General features: G+C 46.4%; 1 protein-coding gene across 1 annotated transcript in view; it reads right to left on the bottom strand.

The window, feature by feature from the left end:
• GABRA5 (gamma-aminobutyric acid (GABA) A receptor, alpha 5) overlaps positions 1 to 24,363 on the bottom strand; it is an 81,075-nt gene that overhangs the window by 54,904 nt on the left and 1,808 nt on the right. The window contains exons 2-6 of the mRNA XM_011942875.1: positions 23,798 to 23,857; positions 23,258 to 23,417; positions 11,529 to 11,650; positions 9,328 to 9,395; positions 9,003 to 9,223 (exon numbers count right to left, since the gene is read on the bottom strand). Of these exons, the coding sequence (XP_011798265.1) occupies positions 9,003 to 9,223; positions 9,328 to 9,395; positions 11,529 to 11,650; positions 23,258 to 23,343 (497 nt within the window). The 5' untranslated portion in view covers positions 23,344 to 23,417; positions 23,798 to 23,857. The remainder of the gene's footprint in view (positions 1 to 9,002; positions 9,224 to 9,327; positions 9,396 to 11,528; positions 11,651 to 23,257; positions 23,418 to 23,797; positions 23,858 to 24,363) is intronic.

Here is a 24,363-nt window from a genome sequence, read left to right as displayed (position 1 = left end):
TGCCACGGGGCTGCATTTCCCCGGGGCTGGGTAGCCCACTGCGCTGTCCACACTGCCCGCCAGCGTGGAAGGCACCGTTCACGGCCGGCTACCCACTGCTGGGAATGTGGCTGGCACGACGGGGGACCCGGATTATTAATGTTTTTCGACCTTAATTTTAAAGGGTGATAAACGTCTAGTCACCGTTTCAGACAGCGCAAATTATAGGAGGGAAGACCACAACAACCCCGGATTCCGGCCCACCCGGGAAACACTTGGGGCACGGAGGCCTCTGCCAAGTGTTCCCTTCTCCAGCAGCATGGGGCAAACGCCTATTCTCAGGGTAAACATGGAAATCCCAACTGCATCAGCCTCACTCTTGCCAGGCGGTGGCTGCTCCGAATTTTCCACCACCCGGTGCGCTTGGCCGGCGTTTATGGGGCATGGGAGCCCAAGGCCACACGGAGAGCGTGCAGGAGATGAGACCAGCAGTTTCGACCTGCTGCGGGGACCACCGTCAGAGCTGAAATGCGCAGAGCGGGGCACAGGGCTCACCTTTCCCCGCTGGCCGGGAGGGGAAGGATGCCTGCAGCAGCGCTGTGGCCCGGACTCGGGGCTCTGGGGTCCGGAAGCGCGGCAGAGGTGCAGGCTGGCCGCACACTAGGGAGGACCTGGGGCTGAGCGCAGGCTCCTTGGCTCTGAGCAACTTCAAGGCCGCGCAGACCCGCCAAGCAGCTCGGGCACACTCTGCAGACGTGCAGCACTTTGTCTTCCCTGGACGTGCTTCCGGGAATCCGGGGCTTTAACGGGGCCCTAGAACGCCCTCCTGCCGGTCTTCCCCTCGATGCACGAGGCCACGGCGCCACCTCGTGGACAGTATTTTCAATCCCAGTGGCTGAAGAGCGCGCATAGCTTCCTGTTGCATGCTTGATATATAGTCTATCTAAGAAAATAGGGAGAGGCCAGGAGGTTTGGCATTTGGACATTATCGATGGGTTAATTACCATGTGTTCATTTTACCTGTTTCATTTATCTCAGCTGTGAAGGGGGATAAAGATACTACCAAATGTTAAGGTGTTATGCAGTTTAAATGGGTTTATATTTCTGAAGTTCAAGTTCCTCTCTCACGAGGACGAGGATGTCTGCAGCCTTTGTGGGGTCAGGACCTAAGAAAGCACATATGTGCTGGAGATGGTCCATTTGCAAAGGGTGATGTGGTCCTGTGTGAGATGTGTGCCCGACAGTCCAAAGCATGGCCCGGCCAGACGGAACTGCCTGCAGTGGCTGCAGACTGATGGCCTTCTCAACAGGCCCACAGTGTGTCTGCTCACGTTTTCAAACCAAACATGCAAGAAATGTGTGTTGAAATGTCCTTATTTGTGTGCTGCAAGTACAATTTTAGCAAAAATAAATCTGACTCTTTATTAAAGTGGCAGAAACCTAAGCACAGAACATGTCTGTGAACCAGACATTCTCTGGATCTCTTTCCAAGTCCCTCATACTAGGCTCTGGGTGGAAAAGGAGACCTCATTCATTCCATTATGGTTCATTCATTCACAAGCACACATAAGTTCCTCCTGAGTGCCCAGTGCTGGAATGACATGGAATATATGGAATTACACAGGATATGTGTGTCATACATATGTCATACATGATTGAGACATATATGTCCGAAAGACGCTCTGCGGGGAACACAGAACTTCAGCTGGGAAGTCAAAGGCAGTGTGCCCAACGTGCCACCCCCTGGCCCCACTGCCTGCCTCCACAGCAGGCTGGTGCAAAGTCTCTGTCTTCAGTGACTGAAGACACGAGGGAGCGTGTGGGTGTGTGCCTACGGGGAGCTCAGAGGGACTAGACAGAGGAAAGGGCAGTGGTGTCCCAGGCAGGCTCCATGTCTCCAATCTTGGGAACAAGGCTCATTTCAAATTAAGTCAGAACAAGGGAGCTCTGTGCATGTCCCAAAGCAAAAAAAAAAATTTGAAGTGACTACAAATCTTGAGATGAATAAATGTTATGTATGGTTTTTAATGGACTGGCTAATTGGATCTCATGTAGCAAAATAGGCAGAAACTTCATTTTCTTTTTTTTTTTTTTTTGAGGCGGAGTCTCGCTCTGTCCCGGGACTGGAGTGCGGTGGCGCAATCTCGGCTCACTGCAAGCTCCGCCTCCCGGGTTCCCACCATTCTCCTGCCTCAGCCTCCCGAGTAGCTGGGACCACAGGCGCCCGCCACCTCGCCCGGCTAGTTTTTTGTATTTTTAGTAGAGACGGGGTTTCACCGTGTTAGCCAGGATGGTCTCGATCTCCTGACCTCGTGATCCGCCCGTCTCGGCCTCCCAAAGTGCTGGGATTACAGGCGTGAGCCACCGCGCCCGGCCCGTTTTCATTTTTATATATAAGGTGCCAGAGAGGAAGTAATAGATGGTCTCTACTCTCGCTGTTGATGGAAATGAAACTGGTACTATTTTTTTAGAGAACAGTTTGAAAATTTGTATTAATATCAAAAATTTACGTTTTGTCCAATTCCTGGGATTTGTTCAAAGGATATATGTAGGTGCTTGGACCAGAATGTTTTCACGGAGAAAAAAAATAGATGTATCATGAATTTTTTACAGAAATCATATAAACACAGTATAACCACATGATGGGATGTGCTACAATGCAAAGTTTCAAAACAATGTTTAATGACATGGGAAAATGATTTTTCAGTGCTGTGTATTTTAAATTGTAAAGCTATTCACAAAAGTTTTCAGTGAATGAGGCCATTCAAAAACTATAGGAGACTATGTGCGCATACACAGGCATACACATATGTACTCATGTATGTCTACACGCAGAGACATATAAACATGATACACACTAAAATTAATTCTCTTTGGTCTTGGTGTTAACATAACCATATTCCACACTTTGTAATTTTCTATGTTTTACAAATGTTTAAATCACATTTTGATTCTTGCCAATATAAAATGTGTTACCTTAAAAAGTCAGCCAATACATCTGGTTTCATGAAAGAAGCTTTGAACTTGACACTTTGAACTTGACAATGTATAGCTATGCATGCTTGTATATAAATACAAACACATCTCAGTGTCTAGTTCAAAAATTCCAGATATATATGTATCCAAGTTACCTATTATGCTATTTGATACCCATCATGAAGCCAAAATGTGACAATGCTGCCCCCAAGAGGCCATTCAAGGAATATGTGTATTAACTAGCCGTTTTCAAAGAAGAACGCAACAGACTCCGCAGCTAGCTTTACTGCATTGGAAAAGAGAAAAAACCAAAACCAACCAACCAAATCAAAAGAAAAAAAAAAAAGACAGTGGCTCTAGGAGATTAAAATATAATTGCCAAGGACTCATGACTACTAAATGACAGTCAGGGCCTCAATTTAAGTCAGCCTAACTCCAAAGTCCACGATTTTTTCACTACATATTTCCCCAATTCATGAATTAAGCAGTGGTTTCCATTCATGGGGAAAATCTAAATGGAGTGTAAGCAATCATAAAAATATGTCTTCCTTAAAGTAAAAGCAGCATAGTGTGCAAAAGAGATGATGCAGCGTGGTGGTCAGTGCATGACTGTCCAGTGTTCTTTTACTTGGTGCAGCATATTCTACTACAGTGGTAAAACTGTCAACACTCTACAATGTTTGCCCAGATCTTTCTGTTAAGCAGGCATGGGCAAGTGAGCCTGGGTGGGGCAGCGGCCAGGTTCTCTGAGACAGGCAGAACCACGTGGTGCAGGCAGAGCTAGTCTTCTAGGGACTCCCTCCTTGCCTGTTGCAGTCACAAGAGCCTACAGAGGGGAATTGCTCTCCCGCCAGGGGCCCAAAGACCAGTGGGACATTCCCTAAGGTGACCCTCACTGTGTGTTCTCACGAGTTGGCACTTTTAGAAGGTGTGGGAAGATGGGCGCTGAAAGGGAGCCACTGCCTCCCAACTCACTTGGTTATTATCTCTATATGCTCTTTATAACTTACATAGTGGTGTAGGTATGGTCAGATCTGGTGTGGTCTCTGAGACAGGTGGCCACTCTGTACTTCAGGCACTTATCTGGAGGGGACCAGGGACCTGCTGCTACACAATGACAACCAAAAGTTCTACCTCCCCTCACCCAAGAAAATAGTTAAGGGACGGTCATCCATCTGGACCCTAGATGGCCTCAGGCCAGTCACGGGGTTCAGCTCCCTAACTTCTCCAGCCCTACAGAGGAAGGTGTGGTGGGGAGGAACTGCTCTGCGCTTCCTTGGAGTGATCTGACTGCCCTGCCTAATGCTGGAAGCCTAACTCTGGGCATGGCTGTGTAAAATGGCTCATTCCATTTGCTGAAAGATAGTCCTGAAAGAAATTGTTCAGTACTTTATAGGCAGCCTCTAGAGGACGCAACAGGAGATGTTTGCTGCTCTCTTTGGGCTGATTCTGAGAAGCTGCTGCATTTCACTGGTAAAATTCAGTGAATGCATGACACACTCGTGGTAGGAAGTTCTTCAGAGCCAACATCATGGATAAATTCCAGAAAAATGCCTCAGGCTCACTGCCAGACATTTGGGGAGCAAACAGCATACATTCCCTCAGCCTCTTTCGAATCTCTTTTGTAAAGAATTCCAGCTCGCTCAATTGTGCATATCTCTGAATACTAATTTAAAGGAATTCTGAAATATGGCAGGGATTTCCCATTAAAAAATCTTATTCAATATGGTTAACCGTAATTTATTGTATATTTGCAAAAAGGTAGAAGAGAGGGTTTTTGAATGTTTACAACACAAAGAAATGGTACATGTTTGAGGTGATGGATATGCTAACCACCCTGATTTGATCATTATACACTGAATACATGTATCGGTCTGTATTTCATCTAAATGTACAATTCTTATGGGTCAACTAAAAATAAAAGGGAATTTTTTAAAAGCAATTGTATTTAAGTACAATAACCTATATGGAGTCAATTTTAAGAAAATGGTAACTGAACTCCTGCAAACATTTCTAGATGTTTGTCTCAGGTTAAAAGGGCATCATGGGAGCTGGGCGCGGTGACTTACACCTGTAATCCCAGCACTTTAGGAGTCTGAGGTGGGTGAATCACCTGAGGTTAGGAGTTCAAGATCAGCCTGGCCAATATGGTGAAACTCTGTCTCTACTTTAAAAATACAAAAATCAGCTGGGCATGGTGGCAAGCATCTATAATCGCAGCTATTTGGGAGGCTGAGGTAGGAGAATCACTTGAACTCAGGAGGTGGAGGCTGCAGTGAGCCGAGATCACGCCACTGCACTCCAGCCTGGATGACAGCAAAACTCCGTCTCAAAAATAAATAAATAAATAAATAAATGGCATCATGGGAACCTGGTTTGTTCTACACTCATATTTTGTCTTTTTACTTAGGTCCAACGTCCGAAAAAAATTAAAGATACATTTTTATTTGAAGAATTAACCAAATTTTCATATTTCTTCCAATGTTTGGTATCATAAGTAATATAATAGACACCTTTGTGCATAAATCTTATTCCATAGTCCTAATTATTTCCTTGAGATGGATACTATGTGGGCATGACTGGATCAAAGTGTACCATTGGCTTTCCATGACTTGACAGTGTGGCGTCTTCCCGACCAGAAGGACCCTGGCACTGAAGTGCTCACCCATGGGGTGATTCGTGGTTTAGTGATTCCTAGTTCACCAGTAGTTTGCACAGCCGTTTCACCAGCTTTGTGAAATCCATAGGTAAAACTGCTGTGGCATTCTAGCTAGGGCTCTATCACATTAAAATTCATAACACTTGGAAGGGGAACTATTTCCACTTTCCAAATGTTGTATATGACTGAAAAAGAAAACTCATTATCAACCTTGCAGCTCATTAGCAGACTCTTCCTCCGCACAAACAGCCACTAATTACCACTGGCAAGTCGCTCTGGTTCTCACCTCTCCTTGGCTCCCTTCTGGGCATGACACTCCCAAAACACCACTCTTGCTCTAATGATGCTATGTCCCTCGAATTTTCAGACGTGGTGGATTAGACAAGGACACTGCTCAGACCTGAGCTCAAATTCCGGTGACCTCCTCACTAGCTGTGTGATCCTGGGCTGGTTATCAAACACCCCTAAGCCTTACTTTCTCTGTCCATTATGGTCACAGTGTCACCTGGCTGGCAGGGCTGTCTGAGGGCTGAAGAACGCTGTGTCTGTGCAGTTGCCTGCTATACAGACTCAGTATGAGGCCCCCTTCCTGCCTCTCCCCCTTGTAAGGAATGACACTCACTCCCCATCCCATTCAGGCAACAAGGTTTCAGAACTGTCTTCTAGAATTAAAACTGCATACCTTGGCTGGCCACGGTGGCTGACGCCTGTGATCCCAGCACTTTGGGAGGCCGAGACCAGTGGATCACCAGAGGTCAGGAGTTCAAGACCAGCCTGGCCAATGTAGTGAAACCTCCTCCCTACTAAAAATACAAAAATTAGCCAGTCATGGTGGCGCACACCTGTAACCCCACCTACTTGGGAGGCTGAGGCAGAATTGCTTGAACCCGGGAGGCGGAGGTTGCAGTGAGCCAAGATCACACCATTGCACTCCAGCCTGGGTGACACAATAAGACTCCATCTCAAAAACAACAACAACAAAAAACTGCATATCTTGTGATACACCTCTCAGGCTTTGGATCCAAAGATTTGATTTAGATTTAATTAGGATGAGAATCAAGAGCACTAGTCCGATGAGGACCGGGAGTGTATTTTCATTCCACAAGCAGAACACAGACATCCCCACAGTAACCACATCCAGCATTCCTCCCAGCCCTGCGTGAACTCCCAGACATCCTCCAACACCTCAACCTCTGTCTCCACACCTGCTGTCTACACACAGGGCTGAGACTGCACTCGCTTCTCTCTAAACCCTTCCTTTTTCCATGGACTGATGGCTAAGGACGTATTCTCAACCCTCGCAATATTTCTCAGCTTTTCAACAAACCTCTCTACATCAACAAGATGATGTTCAAGGACACTGATGCTCAAAACTCACATCTCCATCTTTGGGCAAACACGTTGAAGATCAATGCAAGGAAAGACAAAATGCCAAGATGTGTGCTCTAGGCTCCCTCATCACAGCTCCTTATCGGGCTGTTACCAGGACAGTCCTGCTGCCAAATAGATTTGGAACTGTGAGACGAGGCAACAAATGTGAGAGAAGTCACCTTTGCTCATTTCCACCTGCCAGCATCATTTCACAAAGCCCCTGATTGTGTCTCCAGAAAGATCCTTGAAGCCCAAACAGGATAGAGCACACGGCCCCCACATCTCTTGCCTGAGTCACTACACTCTTTACAAGATAAAAGCACCAGTCCTTGCCTCTTCCTACCCAGAAGTAAGGTCTGAGGGGGTTAGTGATTATGCCTCTGCAAACCATAACCAGATGTGCCCTTGCACCCAAGCTGGATGAGATGTTGCACAGGCTGATCATCCACCACCTGTGCACAGCAGCGGGATGAAACACTGCGAGGAGCCCTGGGTAAACCCTCTCCAAAGGGCGGCTCCCAGGCTACAGGCCTCAGGCTGCAGTCCCCTCTAAGACCTCTGAACAAAATTAACTTTAGTTCCTTAAAAGCTTGATTTTATTCCCATTTAATCAACAGGACACAGTGTATCAGAGTATTCACCAGAGCATACACTAGGAAACACAGATCCTCCAAAGATGAAAGCATCAATATTAGTTTCTACTATGATTACACTTTTAAATATAAAGTTTACTGTGAAAACTTGTAGCAAGATAGAGAAATTCCAATACCTACGCAAAAGGAATGTGCTTCCTTTTTTTAACTTGACTTTAATGCTGTTTTTTTCAATTTAAAAAATATTTTCTGGGCCAGGTGTGGTGGTCCCAGCACTTTGGGAGGCCGAGGCGGGCAGATCATGAGGTCAGGAGATCATGACCATCCTGGCTAACGTGAAACCCCGTCTCTACTAAAAGATGCAAAAAATTAGTCGGGCGCGGTGTCTGGCGCCTGTAGTCCCAGCTACTCGGGAGGCTGAGGCAGGATGGCGCGAACCCGGGAGGCAGAGCTTGCAGTGAGCTGAGGTCCCGCCACTACACTCCAGCCTGGGCGACAGAGCGAGACACCGTCTCAAAAAAAAAAAAAATATTTTCTGAAGCCTACTTCCCTAGACCCACTTTGGAAACTTTGAAAAACTCTAAAGGAGCCTTTCTCATTGATCAATTTATTGATTTACCCAAGGCAATGAATAATTCAAAATTTAAAAAATGACTAACAGTCCATTTAAATTATAAACACTAAAACTTAACCTCACCATCAGAATGTTATCCAAGCATGTGAGAAATGGGCTATTAAAACTTTCAAAGGCTACACAATTGCAACAAAAAAATAGAAAAAATTCCTTTTTTTAATTCTTTTTCTTTTTTCGAGACAGGATCTCTGTCACCCAGGCTGGAGCACAGTGGTACAATCATGGCTCACTGCAACCTCAAACTCTAGGCCTCAAGCGATCCTCCCACCTCAGCCTCCCAAGTAGCTAGGACCACAGGTGCATGCCTCCTCGCCTGGGTGATTTTTTTTTTTTTGGTAGAAACAGGGTCTCACTATATTGCCCAGGCTAATCTCGAACTTCTGGCCTCAAGCAATCCTCCCACCTCAACCTCCCAGGGTGTTGGGATTACAGGTGTACAGGCATGAGCCGCCACGCCCTGTCCTCCTTAGATGTTTAAGTTTTACATCATAATTTTTCCCTGTCTGACATTATCTGGGCCATGGTTCCAACGATGCTCTTGAGCTGGAACCGAATAAATGAGTCCGAACGACAAACAGCCACGGACCTATGGCAGCCCAGGGAAAGAACGTCCAAGAGCGCTGGTGTGGGCAGATGGCAAGGGGGATCCCCCAGCACACACGCGCTGGCGTCTCAGACCCGCCGTCGGAACAGCTCCGCGGCACGGCTCTTGCGGCAGGATGAGCAGCCGCACCTGCCCCGCACCTGCCCCGCACCTGCCCCGCACCGTCCCCTGCCCCGCCCGGCTCACCGCATGGTGTAGAGCAGGGTGCCGTCGTCCTCCAGCCGCAGCAGCTTGTTGGGCGTGGTCATGTTGTGCGCTATGGACTTCTTCCCGTTGTGGAAGAACGTGTCTGGGGTCCAGATCTTGCTGGCAAGGAGGTTGTTGAGAGGGAGGCGCTGCATGGGCCCCTTAAACCGGAGCCTTTCATCTTTCCAGCTTTGTCGGAAAAACACGTCTATGGTGTACTCCTGGTGCAAAGGAAGGCACGAGGCAGGTCAGAGCGCACGGGGCCGGGGCGGGGGCCCGCGGCGCGGAGGAAGCATTGTCTGCCCAGCCATGCCCAGGGACTTACCATTTCCGTGTCGGACACCGGGCCGAAGCTGGTGACGTAGATGTCGGTCCTCACCTGGGTGATGCGCTCTGAAACACAGACACAGGTCCCTCGGCTGCACCGACTCACCCTGCGCGTCTGTCACACGCTCGTGCCCGCAGTCTATTAACCAGTGCCACCCTCTGCAACCGGGGGCTTTTGCAGTGCATTTCGTAAACTTGGAGGACCTGACAATTGCCGGATGGAACCAAGCTGCTCCCCACTATACCATGAAATGAAATTCCCATCCTACAGAACACAGCTTGGCTCTCCTCCTCCTTCTGCCCCCTGGGGAGCAGTGCTGGGAATAGCTGGGCTGAGGCCTCGCTGTGGGGCCTTGGGGTTTTGCAAACACCTGAACTTCCATTTCCTCCTCTGTAAACTTGGAACAATGATGCCAGCCGGGCAGCTTAGAGCCATGCCGTCGCCACAGGGAAGGGCTTTAAAAAGGGTCAGACAATTCAGGATGAGGGGAGCTGAATTTCCAATCCAAGCTGGAGGTCCTGGGTGGTCTCTGGGAAAGCATGATGAGAATGTGCCCAGTGTGCCCTGAACAGGAAGGAAGACCCACTTCTCCTTATGCAGCATTTTGAATCATTATTATAGAAAGCCCTATCGTGGGAGACTATGATTTCAAACAACATTATTGCAAATAGGTAAAGTGATAAAAGTGGTTAATAATATTTGGGGGAAAAACTGTGTGGTTCCCTGGGCACTACCAGGGCCCTGTAAGTCTCCGAAGTCATGAGTATGAAGCAATTCAAAGTGCATCCCAGCCCACACCAAGTAACTTCCAGCTGCACTGTGGGCCTGCCTCTCCAGCAGCTCACGGTGTGATGATCGTCCGTCTGCATGGAGTGCATCTGTGCGTGGGCAGGTGTCTATGTGATGCTGTGTGTTGTATGGTGCAGTGTGCCTGTCTCCTCATTGAGATGCCAGCCCCAGCAGGGTGGCCTGGGAGGCTCTCCGTGGTCTCCTCCCACTCCGCAGGACTGGAAGGCAGGGAGGATGACAGAATACCACAAGCACTGACGGCAGCTTAGGGCTCCTCGAGATGCTCTGACCCTTCTGAGTGTGTTCAAGGGACTGGATCGCTGGGCACAGAGGCCTAGGAACATAATTCAGAGGGCAGAGTAAGAGACTGTCAAGGAGCCTGTGCCCAAAAGGCAGAGAGTGGCCACTCATGCTTTAAGTGGATCTCCCTATTAAAAATGCAAATACTAGGCAGGGCATGGTGGCTCATGCCTGTAATCCCAGCACTTTGGGAGGCCGAGGCAGGGTGGATCGCCTGCGGTCTGGAGTTTGAGACCAGCCTAGCCAACATGGTGAAACCCCGTCTCTACTAAAAGTACTAAAATTAGCCGGGCCTGGTGGTGCACGCCTTTTACTCCAGAGGCTGAGGCAGGAGAATCACTTAAACCTCGGAGGTGGAGGCTGCAGTGAGCTGAGATCATGCCATTGCACTCCAGCCTGGGCAAGAAGAGTGAAACTCCATTCCCCCCAAAAAAAAAAAAAAAAAAAAAATGCAAATACTAGAGAACTAAATTTTTTCCTCCAAGAATGTATTCACTGGAAAGTATCTACCTCACCTCACCCAACAAGTTCAGACTCCACATCTAAACTGGAAACTGCACACAATGCTTAGCACAGCAGTGAAGCTGTGCCAGGTGTGCCCCACTGAGAGCAATCCACATCAGTTCATTTTTATTGAATTCCGTAAAGTCAAAGTAGATACTAAGACTGTGGCCACAGTGAGGCATTAAATGTATAACCCATAAAGCTATAAAGGATGACTGCATTCCACAGTGGATTTCTGAAAAGGACTCGCATAGATACAAGAGTATGAGGTTGATTTTATATCATTTCTTAACATAGGGTAATCTCAGCGTTAGTAACACCTAAAAGCCAGTTCCTCCTTAAATTAACCAGACTAGACATTAAGATTATCTGGGAAGAGGGGATTTTGCAAAGATGCTTGGGGGGGACCACTTCCCCCAGGTTCTTGCGTCTAGAAAATAACAAAGGATGCATGATCCTTGGCAAGAGTGGAACAGCCATCAAACCAAAATCCTGGCAGGGAAGCTCTTTCAGGAATTGTTTGAATCAGCGCAAACACAAGCTTGAGATGAGGTGTAAGCCCCTCCTAGATCCTTGCCGGGCTCAGCCGAGGAGAGCACACTCACCTCCCAGCCCAGGCCGAAGTCTGTTGTCATAGCCATCCAAGAGCCCATCCAAGATCCTGGTAAATATCGTGATGTTGTCATTGGTCTCATCTTTCACTGAACTGGTTGGCATCTGTGAAAAGCTTTTCAAAAGAGAAACAATAGAAAGCATTAAGACATATTATTTCTTACAAATTCTTCTCAAGATACAGAAACCAGGGAGGCACGTGGAGGCTTGTCTCCTGAGACAAGGATCTGAGAACACAGCTCCCACACTGCCCCAGGGACTATTTGGCCTCGATACACCTCCGTTCTCCAACATCCAGGGATACTCTGCTTGGGGCTAGTTATCCAACCACCTAACCTGAGGCTCAAAGTCTATCGTTCTGTGATTCTGAGGAGTTGGTTTATGTCAATATTTTAGCCGTTTTAAACAACCAATTAGCGATTAGCCACGGTGCATGGACTGGCAGAGCCTAATCCACTCACAGGGGATTTCAGAAGTTTGGTTTAAACACAAAAACCGAGTTCTAGTATTGCTAGAGTCACCTGCAACTGGGCGCTGGGGCGTGGTGGCGACGCTGGGCCCAAACCTCGCTGCATCCTTAGTTGGACCGGGAGCATCTGTGCTGTGAATAATATGCCAGGACTGGGGAGCGAGTGCCAGACATGACAGAGTCTGTGTCATCTCTGGGGTCCTGCCCCTTCCGTGGGCCAGCTCCCAGCACATTCTGTGGGACCCAGCGTCACCATAAACCCTCGAGAAGAGTGGGCTGAGCCTCAGGGAAGACACAAGAACATTTTTTGTTTGTTCAATTAAGTTATCCAGATTCCAAAAGCTTATGTAGTATGAACAGAACAAAACTAGAAACTGCCTTAGCAGATCTAGACAAACTGAGGATGGTATCTGGGGGGACAGAGAGACCACAAGCCCAGAAGACAGCCCCGCAGCTGAAGAGCATGGATCCCACCTCAGGTTTCCACAGCTGCTTTCAGATGTGCAAATAGCAACCGGTTTTGAATTACTGAGCACTTGACTGCAAATTTGGCTTCAAGGGGCCTTACCAAACTGAAAGCCAGCTGTGGTTCCCAAGAAGTGAGCGCCCTGGGCACTTGGGAGAAGAACATGTGATTCCTGGTAGTTCCCTGAAGTGCCTGGCTGTGGGGCCCTAGCTCTGCTTAAGGCGCTTTCTCTCCCATGAAAGGGCTGAAATCAGGGCTGACAGCCACCAGCCGTGGAGAGATGCTGAGGTCAGAATCCATGCCGGTCTGCTCCACCCTGTTCTTAAAAGTCAGTCATTTTCATTGATTGTATCTAAACAGATCAATTCTCTGCTGGCCCTAAAGCTATTCCCTTTTGAATAGAATAAGAGAATAAAGAATAAAAGAATAAAGTTCTTTTGATCTAATTTTCACATCACCATAAAAATGCATATAGTTGAAGCTCTAACAAGCTAAAATTCATTCCTGTTAGTATGGAGCCCATAGACGTATACTTTTTTAACTCTGTGATTTCATATTTAAAAACACTAAATTCCCCTCTCTCTAACATCCATGGTTAGCTGCACACTTCGGAAAGACAAAGCACTAAGCCTAGCATAGCTCCTTCCAGTGAACAGCTTTCTTCTTCAGGGTTTTATGGGAGGAAGAAAGAAGGTTATATTTTGTACCTACCCAGTTGTGTAACTATTGGTCAAACCAGATCTGGCCTCATGATGGACTTCATAATTATTGTCGAGTTTGCAACTCAATTTTAGGCCATGTCCAGGTGCTCAATTTTTGGAAGGTGCTTGTTGTCTCTTTATCGTACCAATTGAGGTAGTAGTAGAAAAAGCAAATCTTAATGTTGAAATTAAAGTTTTCTAAGCTACTCCATTCTCATCCTAAATTGTGTTAGATGGTAACAGCCCTGGCTGTCCAGAGACAAGGGCTTGACTTCATGACTGACCATTCGGAGGCTGTGCAGCTACCGTGATGTCTCTGTGAACATTGTTTTCCGTGGCTCTCTCCAGAAGCGGAGATAAAGACACACTGCTCTGCCAGTTTTTTAGGGAAATACCATCCCACCAGGCTCTGAATCCCACTCACAAATACCCTAATCAGTTCCCACGGTGATGGAACAGAATGCTATGCTTAAGAATTTCAAAGCTCAGATTCCACTTCTTGATCAAAATTATTTTCATTCATTTCAGTATATCTACACACACCTGTACATAATTACACTTTTCTTGGAGGAATTTCAGTGTCTGCCCTTTCCTGTCATAACTGCCTTTTGCATTTACCTGTAGACCTATCTTTGTATGACAGGGGCCATGGCAGGGGATTGGCAGTGTTGTCCTTGCTGTATTAACTGAAGATAGCTGCTGGGAGGGAAGAAACAGATTTTTAAAAAGCTCTGATGATGCCTGTCAGGGTAGGAGCTGAGGGTTTTGTTTGTTTGTTTTTTGTTTTTTCATGAACTGGAGGCCCTCCTCTGTCCACAGACCATCCTCAAAAACGCTTCATCTGCAGTGCGTGGTTATGAAATACTCCACTTTCACAGCCATGGAGAGAAAGGCCCTTGCTGTATCATAGAAGGCAAATGCTGTGTTTTCTCAGCCCCTGGTGTGAAAGTGCCTTCATACAGGAGACCTTCACAGATGCCTGGGGAAATGGCTAGGGCCTCTATCAAGCTACATGATCTTTAAGAACTGCTGCTAAGCTAAGGAGGAACTTCAGCTGGCCTTGTTCCATTTTGGCTCATTGAAAGCACTGGAAAAACAACACAGAAATCCAGGGCTATGGCCTTTGGTGAGCAATAATGTGCAGCCTGTGACGGATGAGTCCTACAGGTGGAAACCAAGATGTCTTCAGCCCATGAAGCGCTCACTCCGTTTAGGGTCAGCAGGCAGCCTGGACTCACCGACACTCCACTTCTGTGCAGCGTGTGACGATGAGTCCTACAGGTGGAAACCAAGATGTCCTCGGCCCATGAAGCACTCACTCCATTTAGGGTCAGCAGGCAGCCTGGACTTGCCAACACTCCACTTCTGCTTTGCTTAACTGCACTGAGTATAGCCCAGGAGCTCTGCTCATTCTGAGGTTGACCAGAGTCCACGAGTGCTTCAAGGACAAGTAAAGGCTCTGCTCTTTGGGGAAGTGAATTTTTGTGAGCTGAGATCATATCCATATTACTAACAACAGTCTGAGACATAATAGAAATACTTGAAAATTTGGTGACTTACCCTTCAATTTTAGTCTGGGTTAATTCACTAGGTTCTCTTAAAATAGGAATTAGTTCCTTATATTGAATGCATATTCTCTACAAAACATGTCCCACTTATGCCATATTCTCAGTTCCAACATTTTCCTTACTTGGTACTTGAAAGAGTACAAGTTGTGGCGTCACTTCTGGAGAGGAAAAACTCTTTTCGGTATTGTCATTCCACCACTGGTGCTAGTGAAGGCAGTGTGTGATGTGCTTCTTTGTGATGTAATCTTCCTTATACGGATGACCACTTCTGACTTACGTAGAGTGAGTTCGATAATGGCAACTGCAGACGTATTTTGACTGGAAATTACTTTGGACGTTGAACTGGGTTTGTTTGTTTTAAGCTGCAGCTTATCCGTCTTCTTAAATGTTGTTCTTCCCCAGTATTTAATGACTTCTAAAAAAATGTCTCTTCCGTTTACTTGTCCGTTCCTTTCAGGTCATTAAATGAGTACCTCTAAATGGCAACACTGTGTGATGTTTTCCTCAAATGCCCATTACCCATCACTTAAGCACCATATTAGAAAAACAACAGCAATGTAACAGAAAAACAAAACCAAGATGCACACTGGCTGGACAGTGAGGGTCAATCCTAGGGTTCCAAATAACAGCTTTCCCCTCTTAAGGTAGAAAACATGGACAGACGCCACACTGTTTTATGAGGCTCTGAGTCTGTGCCATGGAACACCATGCTAGAACTCTCTGATATTCCTGCCAAATCCTAAAATGCCCCAGTTCTCCCTGCAGCTCCCAAAATCCTGCTGAAATGCGTGCCTCACTCTTCATGGAGCCTGCAGCTCCCAAAATCCTGCTGAAGTGCACGCCTCACTCTTCATGGAGGTTCTGCATTCTTGCCCTTGGCACTGCTGCCCGACTTAGAATCCTGCTGCCCACAAGGTAAAACCCAAGTCCTCTGGTCCCACAGGCCAGAGCCACCTCTCCCACCCTGCCCTCCTTCCTCGACTCAGCCCCATCCCTCCTTCCAGACACACTGGGGGTCCTGCATAGGTGATGACACAGTGCTGCTCCATCACAGTCCTTACACACGTTCTCCCCATTCTCTCGCCATGGCCATCAGCAAGCACATCTGCTCTAATATCACCACTCTTTACAAGAGCCTTTCATTCACCCCATATTCCCTTCCAGTCACTGCTCCATTCTCTGCCCGTCTTCTCATGAAAACTCACTGGGAGGTTTGTCTGTATCAGCAAACCCCGCTGCCTCCCCTCCCTTCTCTTGCAATCACTCTGCCAGGCCTTCACCGCCTGCATCCCAAGGAAGCTTCTCTTCGGGAGGCCAGGAATGAACTCCACATGGCCAAATCGGAAGAGCAAGTCTTGGTCCTCAGCTTAGTTGACCTGTGGGCAACATTCCTACAACCCCTTTCCACTTGACCTCAGGGCACAGCTCTGTCTTTCTCTTTACTTGCCTCTTCCCCTCAGTCTTGCTGCCGCCCTTACCTTCCTGACCTCAGAACACAAGCATGCTCCATGGCACAATCCAGACACCCTTTCCTTTCCGTCTGTACTTAACCTCTGACTGTCTCATCCAATCCAGTGGCTTAAATACTTTCCAATGCATGGAAACACCTCAGGTCCACACCTCCAGCCCAGTCCCTCTCTGTCCTCCAGACCTCTACATCCACTGGGAGATCTAGCAGTGTCTCCAGGGGCTTCCCACACCACCACTGCACCTGTGACCTTCTGTACCCAAACCTCTTCCCCACTGCCCTCTCCAGCTCAATCATAGGCAGGTGAACCTGTCAGGTTTTCTAGTAAAATACCTCGGGGTCATCCCTGACTTCTCTCTTTCCTTCATGGAATTTCTCATTAATTCCTCTGAAATTTCTCATTAATTAAAATGAGCATCTTATGCCTACAATAACCCATCAACTAATGCTGCTGGCCAAAACAGCCACTCCCCTGGGCCCCTGCAATCACCTCTTCACTGTTCCCACTGTGTCTTGGGTTAACCCCCTCTCACCTCACTCCAGATTCCATTCTATTCTTTCACTGCACTCAGAGTGAGTTTCAACGTTTAAGTCTCATTATTGTCACATCTAAATTGGATCATGTTTCAAACCTACTCAAAACCACTCAGTGGCCCTCTCTGCCCTTCCAGATAAAAGTCAACTGTCCTTCCTGATGTTCCCCTGTATGGCTTACTTTTGGAATGTGATCCTGACCCCAGCCCTTCCTCCATGATGATGCTCTCTCCCCATCTCTTGCTTCCTCATGCCTGCCCCTCTGCTGTTCCTAACACATCAAGCATGCACCTGCCACACAGCCCGGGATTCACCCGCTATTCCTCCTGCCAGTTCAGGTTTCTCTGCCAACAGCTTTGCTCACATCCTCACCTCCCTCAGATCTCTGCTCAAGCATCTCTTTCCAGCACATGCACTGTCTCTTACTCTGAATCACTCTTCATAGCAATCACCATAACCTACTGACACTTATTCTGTGCACACCAGAGTGCACCCTCCTGGAAGGCAGGTCCCACTCTGCCCCTGCTGTGCTCTGTGCATCTCAGCACCTGGAACAGTGCCTGGTGCATGGTGAGGGCACAATCCACATTGGTGTAGCTGAAGGGCAATGTCCCCCAGGATGCCCCTGTGAGGGAGACATTGCAGATGTGGGCAAGGCAAGGACCTTGCTGTGCTCAGGCTGAGGCCAGGCGCCATCTCACACTCTGGGTCCAGTAAACCCCAGGAGTCTCCTGGTCACAGTACCCAGAATGGCTTGGTGCACTTAGCACACCTTCCCCTGACACGGACCTGGGCTTGCATAAGCATTTGGCATAGGTTGGCAATGGATCCTTTATACCAGCCTTGTGATCCTGGACCCATGATTAATCCCACATTGAGATTAGAAACTGAGCTGCAGGCAGGAGAAGTAACTCTTCTGACATCACACAGAGAGCATGTGGACAGAGGGAAGCCGGGCAGCTAGACTGCCCTCTGTCAAAATGACACTTAATGCCATTCTAAATATTCACCATTGGTCCTGAAATGGGAACGAAACTGACAGTACAGTGATGGCCCAATTGTTCTTATTAAAACTGAAAATTAACTGGTTCTGTGCTTCATTCATTTTTAGACTGGCCTTTGATTTTAAAATAAGTTGTTAAATAAATACAAATAAAATGGAGTTTTCAATGAACCGCTGAAGGCTGTTTCACTGCAGGTCTTACTCTCACTAGCAAATGATCTTTCTCTACAGCATTCCAGTTCACAGTCTATATTCCGTGGTGGAGTTTATTCGGGCTGCAGTAGACAATGTTTTCATAGTGGTAAACATATGAGTTCTAGATTAGGATATTCTTTGGTTTCTCATATATAGTCCTCCCCTCATTCCTTCCCATTTCAGGGCACTATAATGAAAATTAGGACATTCTGGAGCAGGACCTGCAGTGGAGCATGCTAGCCCAGCCTGCATTCTTAGGGAGCCCTTGCTTTTACCACTTTCAGAAGGTGAAACTTGGACACACTTCTCTAAGTTCTAATGCCTGAGCTCTTTTCACCTGAAAATCAAGAATTATGTGTAAATTAAATGGTGCATTTTTTTAAAAAAAATGCATTCTGAATATTAAGGAGATACACTCATATACATGGTGATAATTATCGTTGCTACCACCAGACTTCTCTGATTTTTTTTTATTTTTGCTTCTAGTACTTTCCTCTGAAATTTCTCATTAATTAAAATGAGCATCTTATGCAATTTGAACCTTTGTAAAAACCCAAAAGCCCACAAGCTCCTTCTCCCCTTGAAGGGAGCCGGTGACTCACTCCCGAGCTGACTGCCAGACGGTCTTGGCGGAGAGCTGCGCTGGCCGACTCTCCTGCCTGCTGAACACGCGGAAAGTTTCCTTTATAAAGCAGATAACTGGGAATTATTTTCTTTGGGTACCTTTAAAAAAATGTTGGACATTCCCCTAGAACCCTGTTTTAACCACCTACTTTTTTTGCCACATGCAAGAACTGTCTTTTGGCTTTCTGAGGGTCGCTGAAGTCTGTAGGCGCACCACCACTGGTGTTCCCGCTACCTGCTTCAGTGGGCTTTCTGAGTGCCTTTAGAATTGTTACCATGACTGTGTGTCCCGGGCCTCATGAACCCGCAGCTATGGTGCAGGAAGAATTTGTCATCTGAGGATTCACAAGGGAGAACTTTCCATTTAAAAAGATATCGTGAGTACCTGCATGATTCAGAGAGAATGTACTTTCTGCTCTACTTAAAAGAAGGGAACTGGCCTTGAGTGCGCGTATGGAATGGCTCTCTTCACAGAACCAAAGGTCCACACTGGCACACTTGTGTAGACAGATAAAGAAGACTCTATCTGTTCATGTTCAAAAGCCACTTCTGCAAGAACCTACACTTTTAATTGCTGCTTATAAAATATTGTTTTCCAAAGTCTATTTGAATTGCAGCTCCCACATAATAAAATTGTTCAGCAGATTTGTTATCAATCAGTAAACCTCCAAAATATATTTAAGACAATAAAATCAATGGACTCAGACTTTATTATTAAGCTGATAATCCTCAATTTTATCTCACAATTGTCACTGGTCTATCAGGTCTGATAAAGTATGATTTTCTTAATGATGATAAATTAATTCCAGTTTAAATTTAATAGTATGTATTTTGACATTATATTGGTGCCAATATTGTTTCTGTACTGGTTTTTCTATACTATGTACTTTTGTATACTGGTCTTACTAAAATAAATAGAATGCCTCAAATAATCCCAGGTCGTCCAAAGTACCTTAGCACAGGGCTGAGTGTCCAAAAAGGGCCTTATTGTATTGTATGCTAGACTCGGGCTCTGTTCTATAAGTTAAAACTAACAGAAGAATTAGAAAGACTACTGAAAATGAGCTGCTGGTGACTCCGATCAAATTTAGAATGTGACCAAGAGAAGGAGAAGAACTCTTACTCATGTATTTTCAAAGCGATTTCACATCAGTTATCCCATATAATCACCAAGTGCATTGCACTTATCACATCTGTAAGTTTTCCAACTGCCAGTGCCACACACATTTCACAAACTCTGCATCTCGACTTGGTCCACGCACATAGCCCTGCACCTTTTCTTCTTCCTCCTTCTCCCCTGCCTGATTCTCCTCACCCCGTGCCAGCTCTCTGGTCTCTCAGGAGTGAGCACTTCTCTTGTCCTAGAATCAGGTTCAAATTAAACCCTGTGATGCTGCTTCTTTCCCCTTTCTTCTGAACCCAATCACATAAACTCTTTCTTTGGAGGGAAAAGAAACAGAGCTGACCCAGACTCCTTTTCCCCCTAATCCCCAAGTACTGAAAACTCTCTCCACTCTGAAGCAGGGACTACATTTTAGAATTATATCCCCTCTTGTCTAGACTGGTTTGATCCAGAGCTACCCTGCAAACTGTGTGCATTCAAGTCAGGGAGCCCAAGAAGTAGCAGGGGGCACAGTCACACGGGAAGCTCCGAGTAAGGACTCCCGACTTCCGAGGTCAGGCGTTCATCCTCCCTCCTTCCCAGCCAGAAGACGGGCTAACGGTGCTCAGCTCATACACTGGCTCCCAGGAGTCATCCAAAACCAAAACACGAAACGTAAAGACAGGTGTTCCACGTTGTGGTAGCTATTCTTTCAAGATTTAAAGTTAACTCAATATTAGGAAACTTCAATTGGGATTTGACACAATTATTCTTAAGTCCATTTAGATAATACACAAGTGAGAGGAGCCTCCTATAGGAAGAGAAATAAATAGGGGCTTGATGTATTTTATGATGTCTTTTGTGGCTGTTGAAAAACATGCCCTGCTGGCCAGAATGTGTGAACCTGGCTTCCCGCTTTGCTAGAAACCCCACTTCTTCAAAAGCAATTGGGCGCGCAGGGTCAAGAGTGAAAAGTGCTCAAAGAACCTGATGTAAAATTCCTCTTACAAAAATATCTTCTAATATAAATAATCCCAAATACCTAAGAAAACTTGTAAGCCAAATACGTCCACTACAGGAAAATTTGTAACAGCAAAATCATTCACTACGTAAACATCCCCAATTAGGGAAGAGGCTAGCACAAGACACTCTTGCCCTGTCAAATATGCAGCCATTTAAACTAGGACATTTAAAGAAATTGTGAAAATGGACTGGACATGAAAAAAGCACAGTGCCAAACTGCACAGCCTGACCCCACTGTACAAAAACATGCGCAGAAGCAAGGGGAAGTCAGTGCACCAAATGGGAGGCATGGTTGTCTCTGGGTGGCGGAATTAAAGAGATTCCTTTTATTATTGTTTTCTGTATCTCATGTGTTTGCTGCAGTTAGTAGGTGCTGTTTTATGATAGACTACTGGCCATATACCTAAAAGATTAAAAGCTGCTCCAACAGTTAATTTTCTGGAAAATTTGAGGAGTATTCTACCACTTACTCAGTGTTAGCTTTCAGAGACTAAGATACCCCTATATTTTGAAGATGACCTCAGAAAGCTACAGAACTAAAGAAGAAAACATAACTGCTTCTTGGGGCTAAAGTCCTTATATATATTACTTCCTATTTCAGACCTGCATCTACCAGGGAGTGAAACCATTTCATGCTTATTCAATGAAAATTCGTAATACATTTGGCCAAGATTTTGTTTGTTTGTTTTGTTTTGTTTTGTTTTTGAGACAAAGTCTTGCTATGTCGCCCAGGCTGGAGTGCAGTGGCATAATCTTGGCTCACAGCAAGCTCCACCTCCTGGGTTCAAGCGATTCTCCTGCCTCAGCCTCCTGAGTGCCTGGGATTACAGGCATGTGCCACCATGCCTGGTTATTTTTTGTATTTTTAGTAGAGATGGGGTTTCACCATGTTAGCCAGGCTGATCTCGATTCGCCCCTCACTTGGCCTCCCAAAGTGCTGGGATTACAAGCATGAGCCACCGCGCCTGGACTAGCCAAGACCTTTTAAAGAAAATACATGAAAATATAAAAAATATAAGAAAATATAAATTTCCAATCCTGACATACTCTTCACCTCCAAAATGCTACCAAATATATGTGGTATATCAAACAAAGTACCTAATGCATTGGCTGACAAATTTGAATGTTCTGTGTGATTTCACTTATGTACAGACATTTCATTCAGAAGAACATTGTGAACATGCTAGTTTACAGGCTGTGACAGCTGCAGAGAACTTGTAAAGGAAAACCTTCATTTAACAGATTTAAAAAATCCCAAGGCATAGGAAGGGAGGCGTCCACTCAAGATAAGCAAGGCAATATTCACAGCCCATGCTTTTTCCCAAGGGAATACTTAGAATGGCTCAAAGCACTGAGACATGCCACACACCTGTTCCCGTCAGTGGGGTTAGAGTGCACACACTGCCTGGCTTCTGTTGGTGAGGGACAGGCATCTTCCTTAGCTCAGCTCTGCTGGACAAAGTCTCAGCTAATGGCTCAGGCTTGCACCCGGGTGGACCTGGACTACAGTCCCAGTGCTGTCTTCTACCAGCCACTGCACCTGAGCAAGGCCCCCACATCCATCCCTTCCTCTGCACAGAAGAGTCAGAAGAGCAGAAAATGTACAGAGGACAGACAAAAAACATCGTGGCCCTGGGGATGTCCTCTTTCTCCCCTGGATGGAAAGGCTGTCTACAGGCTGTTGCCAAGCCACTGTATATTCCCCATCTGTGATGATTTACATAAATGTGGATAGGCTGTGAAACCTCTGGACCCCATTTTTGCAGCACTAATGCGTGGCAACTTTCATCCTGACATTTAATTTCTTAATTCTACGCCATCAACTTCAAGTTACAATCCTTTTGATTAACCAGAACAATTCTGGGGCACAGGTCAGAACAGGAACAGCAGCCTCCTAAGAACATTCATCCACCGTGTCGGTTATCACTAGTTTCATGAAAAAAAAGAGATTAGAGTTGGTATACAGATACTAAAGGCTAAAATGAAAGAGGAGTTACTGGAAATGATAGTGCCAGAACCTCAGGGATGTCTTTCAGATCTTTGGGCACCTGTGGTTTACAGTGTCTGCACCTGCATTCAGATGGTCACAGTTCTAGGGCCTTGGCTCAGGCCAGGACCACTGTGAGTCCTTTTCAATGTCAAGTAGCATGGGCCTAGCTTTCAAGGCAACTTCGATTGCATAATGGAACTGCGGAGGGCAACTGAAATATGGGCACTGCCTTGTCTAACAAGCAGTGACTATCCTTCATGCACGTGAACTCCTGAATCTTGTTTTAACCTGAGTAGGAAGAATCACAGCTGACTCGGATCTCATCTTCAGCCTCCATTTCTGAAAACATAATCTGCCTTTTTTTCTCTGACTCACTTCAGAGACCCCACGCGAGGAGCAGCCTTGCTCAGGAAGAGAGCGTGGGTCAGGGCAAGGACTCCATTTATTTACAAGTGAAGGGCTTGGGGCTGCAATGGTGGCAGGCGAGGGCTTGCTCAATGGATGTGCTGCTCCTGTAACATGTCTGAAAGGCACCAGTGTCCCTAACATCATAAAATAAAAGCACAGATGGTAACTTACCCAAAGTGACTGGATAAGTTCATGGAAATACAAAAGAGAAGGAGGTTTTTGATCATGATAAAACCAGAGAACATTCCATTGTCCATTCCCAATAAGAATAGTAGTTGAAGCAGGTGAATATGGGGGAATAACTCTTCCCTTCTCCAGCTTGATCTTGAAGCTGAAAAGCACACAAAGCGGGGAAGCACGTGAACATCAATGCTGTTGTGTCACAGTTCCTGGAATGAAATCACACTGCTATCACAACAATTTGCAAAGAAAGGAGCCGGCTGTCCTTCCCCAGGACAGCTGCACACCAGGTATTTTCTACCACCCTCACTGGGCAGTAAGTTGGAACATAAAAATAAGTAACAAAAGGCTTATTTTTGCTTCTAGTCAGGGTGCAGAATCATCCTAATTTATTGTTTTCCACTCAATAGTCTGTTTTGTCTTTCAGTATGTTATCAAATAAACCATCAGTCCAATTATTAAAATAACTGCTTTAGTTATCCGAGCGACTGTATTTTGTATCCGTCAAATCCACAAGTGCAATAATTTTACCTTTCTGAAATATCTGCCACGCGTTCAAAGCCAGCAAGCTACTCCTCTCTCTGCAAGGCACTGAGAAAGTATGTGGAAAGAAGTGGGGAAAAGCACATTTAAGAAACAGGTTTTCTGCAGGATCACAATACTGTAACAACTGCCTATAAAAGAGTGTGGCTACTTTCCCGGCATTCGGTCCCCGTGACTACATAACTTAACCACTGCATCTGTGGAAGTCTCTCCGCTCAGTGCTGGACCCTAATTAATGCATTTGAGATCCAGGCAGACATTGTCCCTGGGCTCAATGACCAAGCTTCGCGAAAACGCGCATTTCTCAGTCTGCGCATAACGCAAATAGGTGCTCATGGCATCCGAACAGAATGCTTCGAAAAGAAGCATTTTCCCAACAAGCTCCCCCCCACCCCCAACCCCCACAAACTCCGGAATTGGGAGACACAACAGGTACTTCCACCTCGGAAGCGAAGGCCTTCTGAGACTCCTGCCAAGAAGGGCAGGGTGCCATGCGGTGGTCGCCTGGGCGCGTCCTGGGGCTCGTCGCGGGGCTCGGGCCAGAGCCAGGCGGC

The sequence above is a fragment of the Colobus angolensis genome, unplaced genomic scaffold (assembly GCF_000951035.1).
Source record: "Colobus angolensis palliatus isolate OR3802 unplaced genomic scaffold, Cang.pa_1.0 Scaffold211, whole genome shotgun sequence".
In the NCBI taxonomy this organism is placed as follows: domain Eukaryota; kingdom Metazoa; phylum Chordata; class Mammalia; order Primates; family Cercopithecidae; genus Colobus; species Colobus angolensis.
Note: the sequence above shows the minus strand (reverse complement) of the source record. Positions and strands in the feature narration are given on the sequence as shown.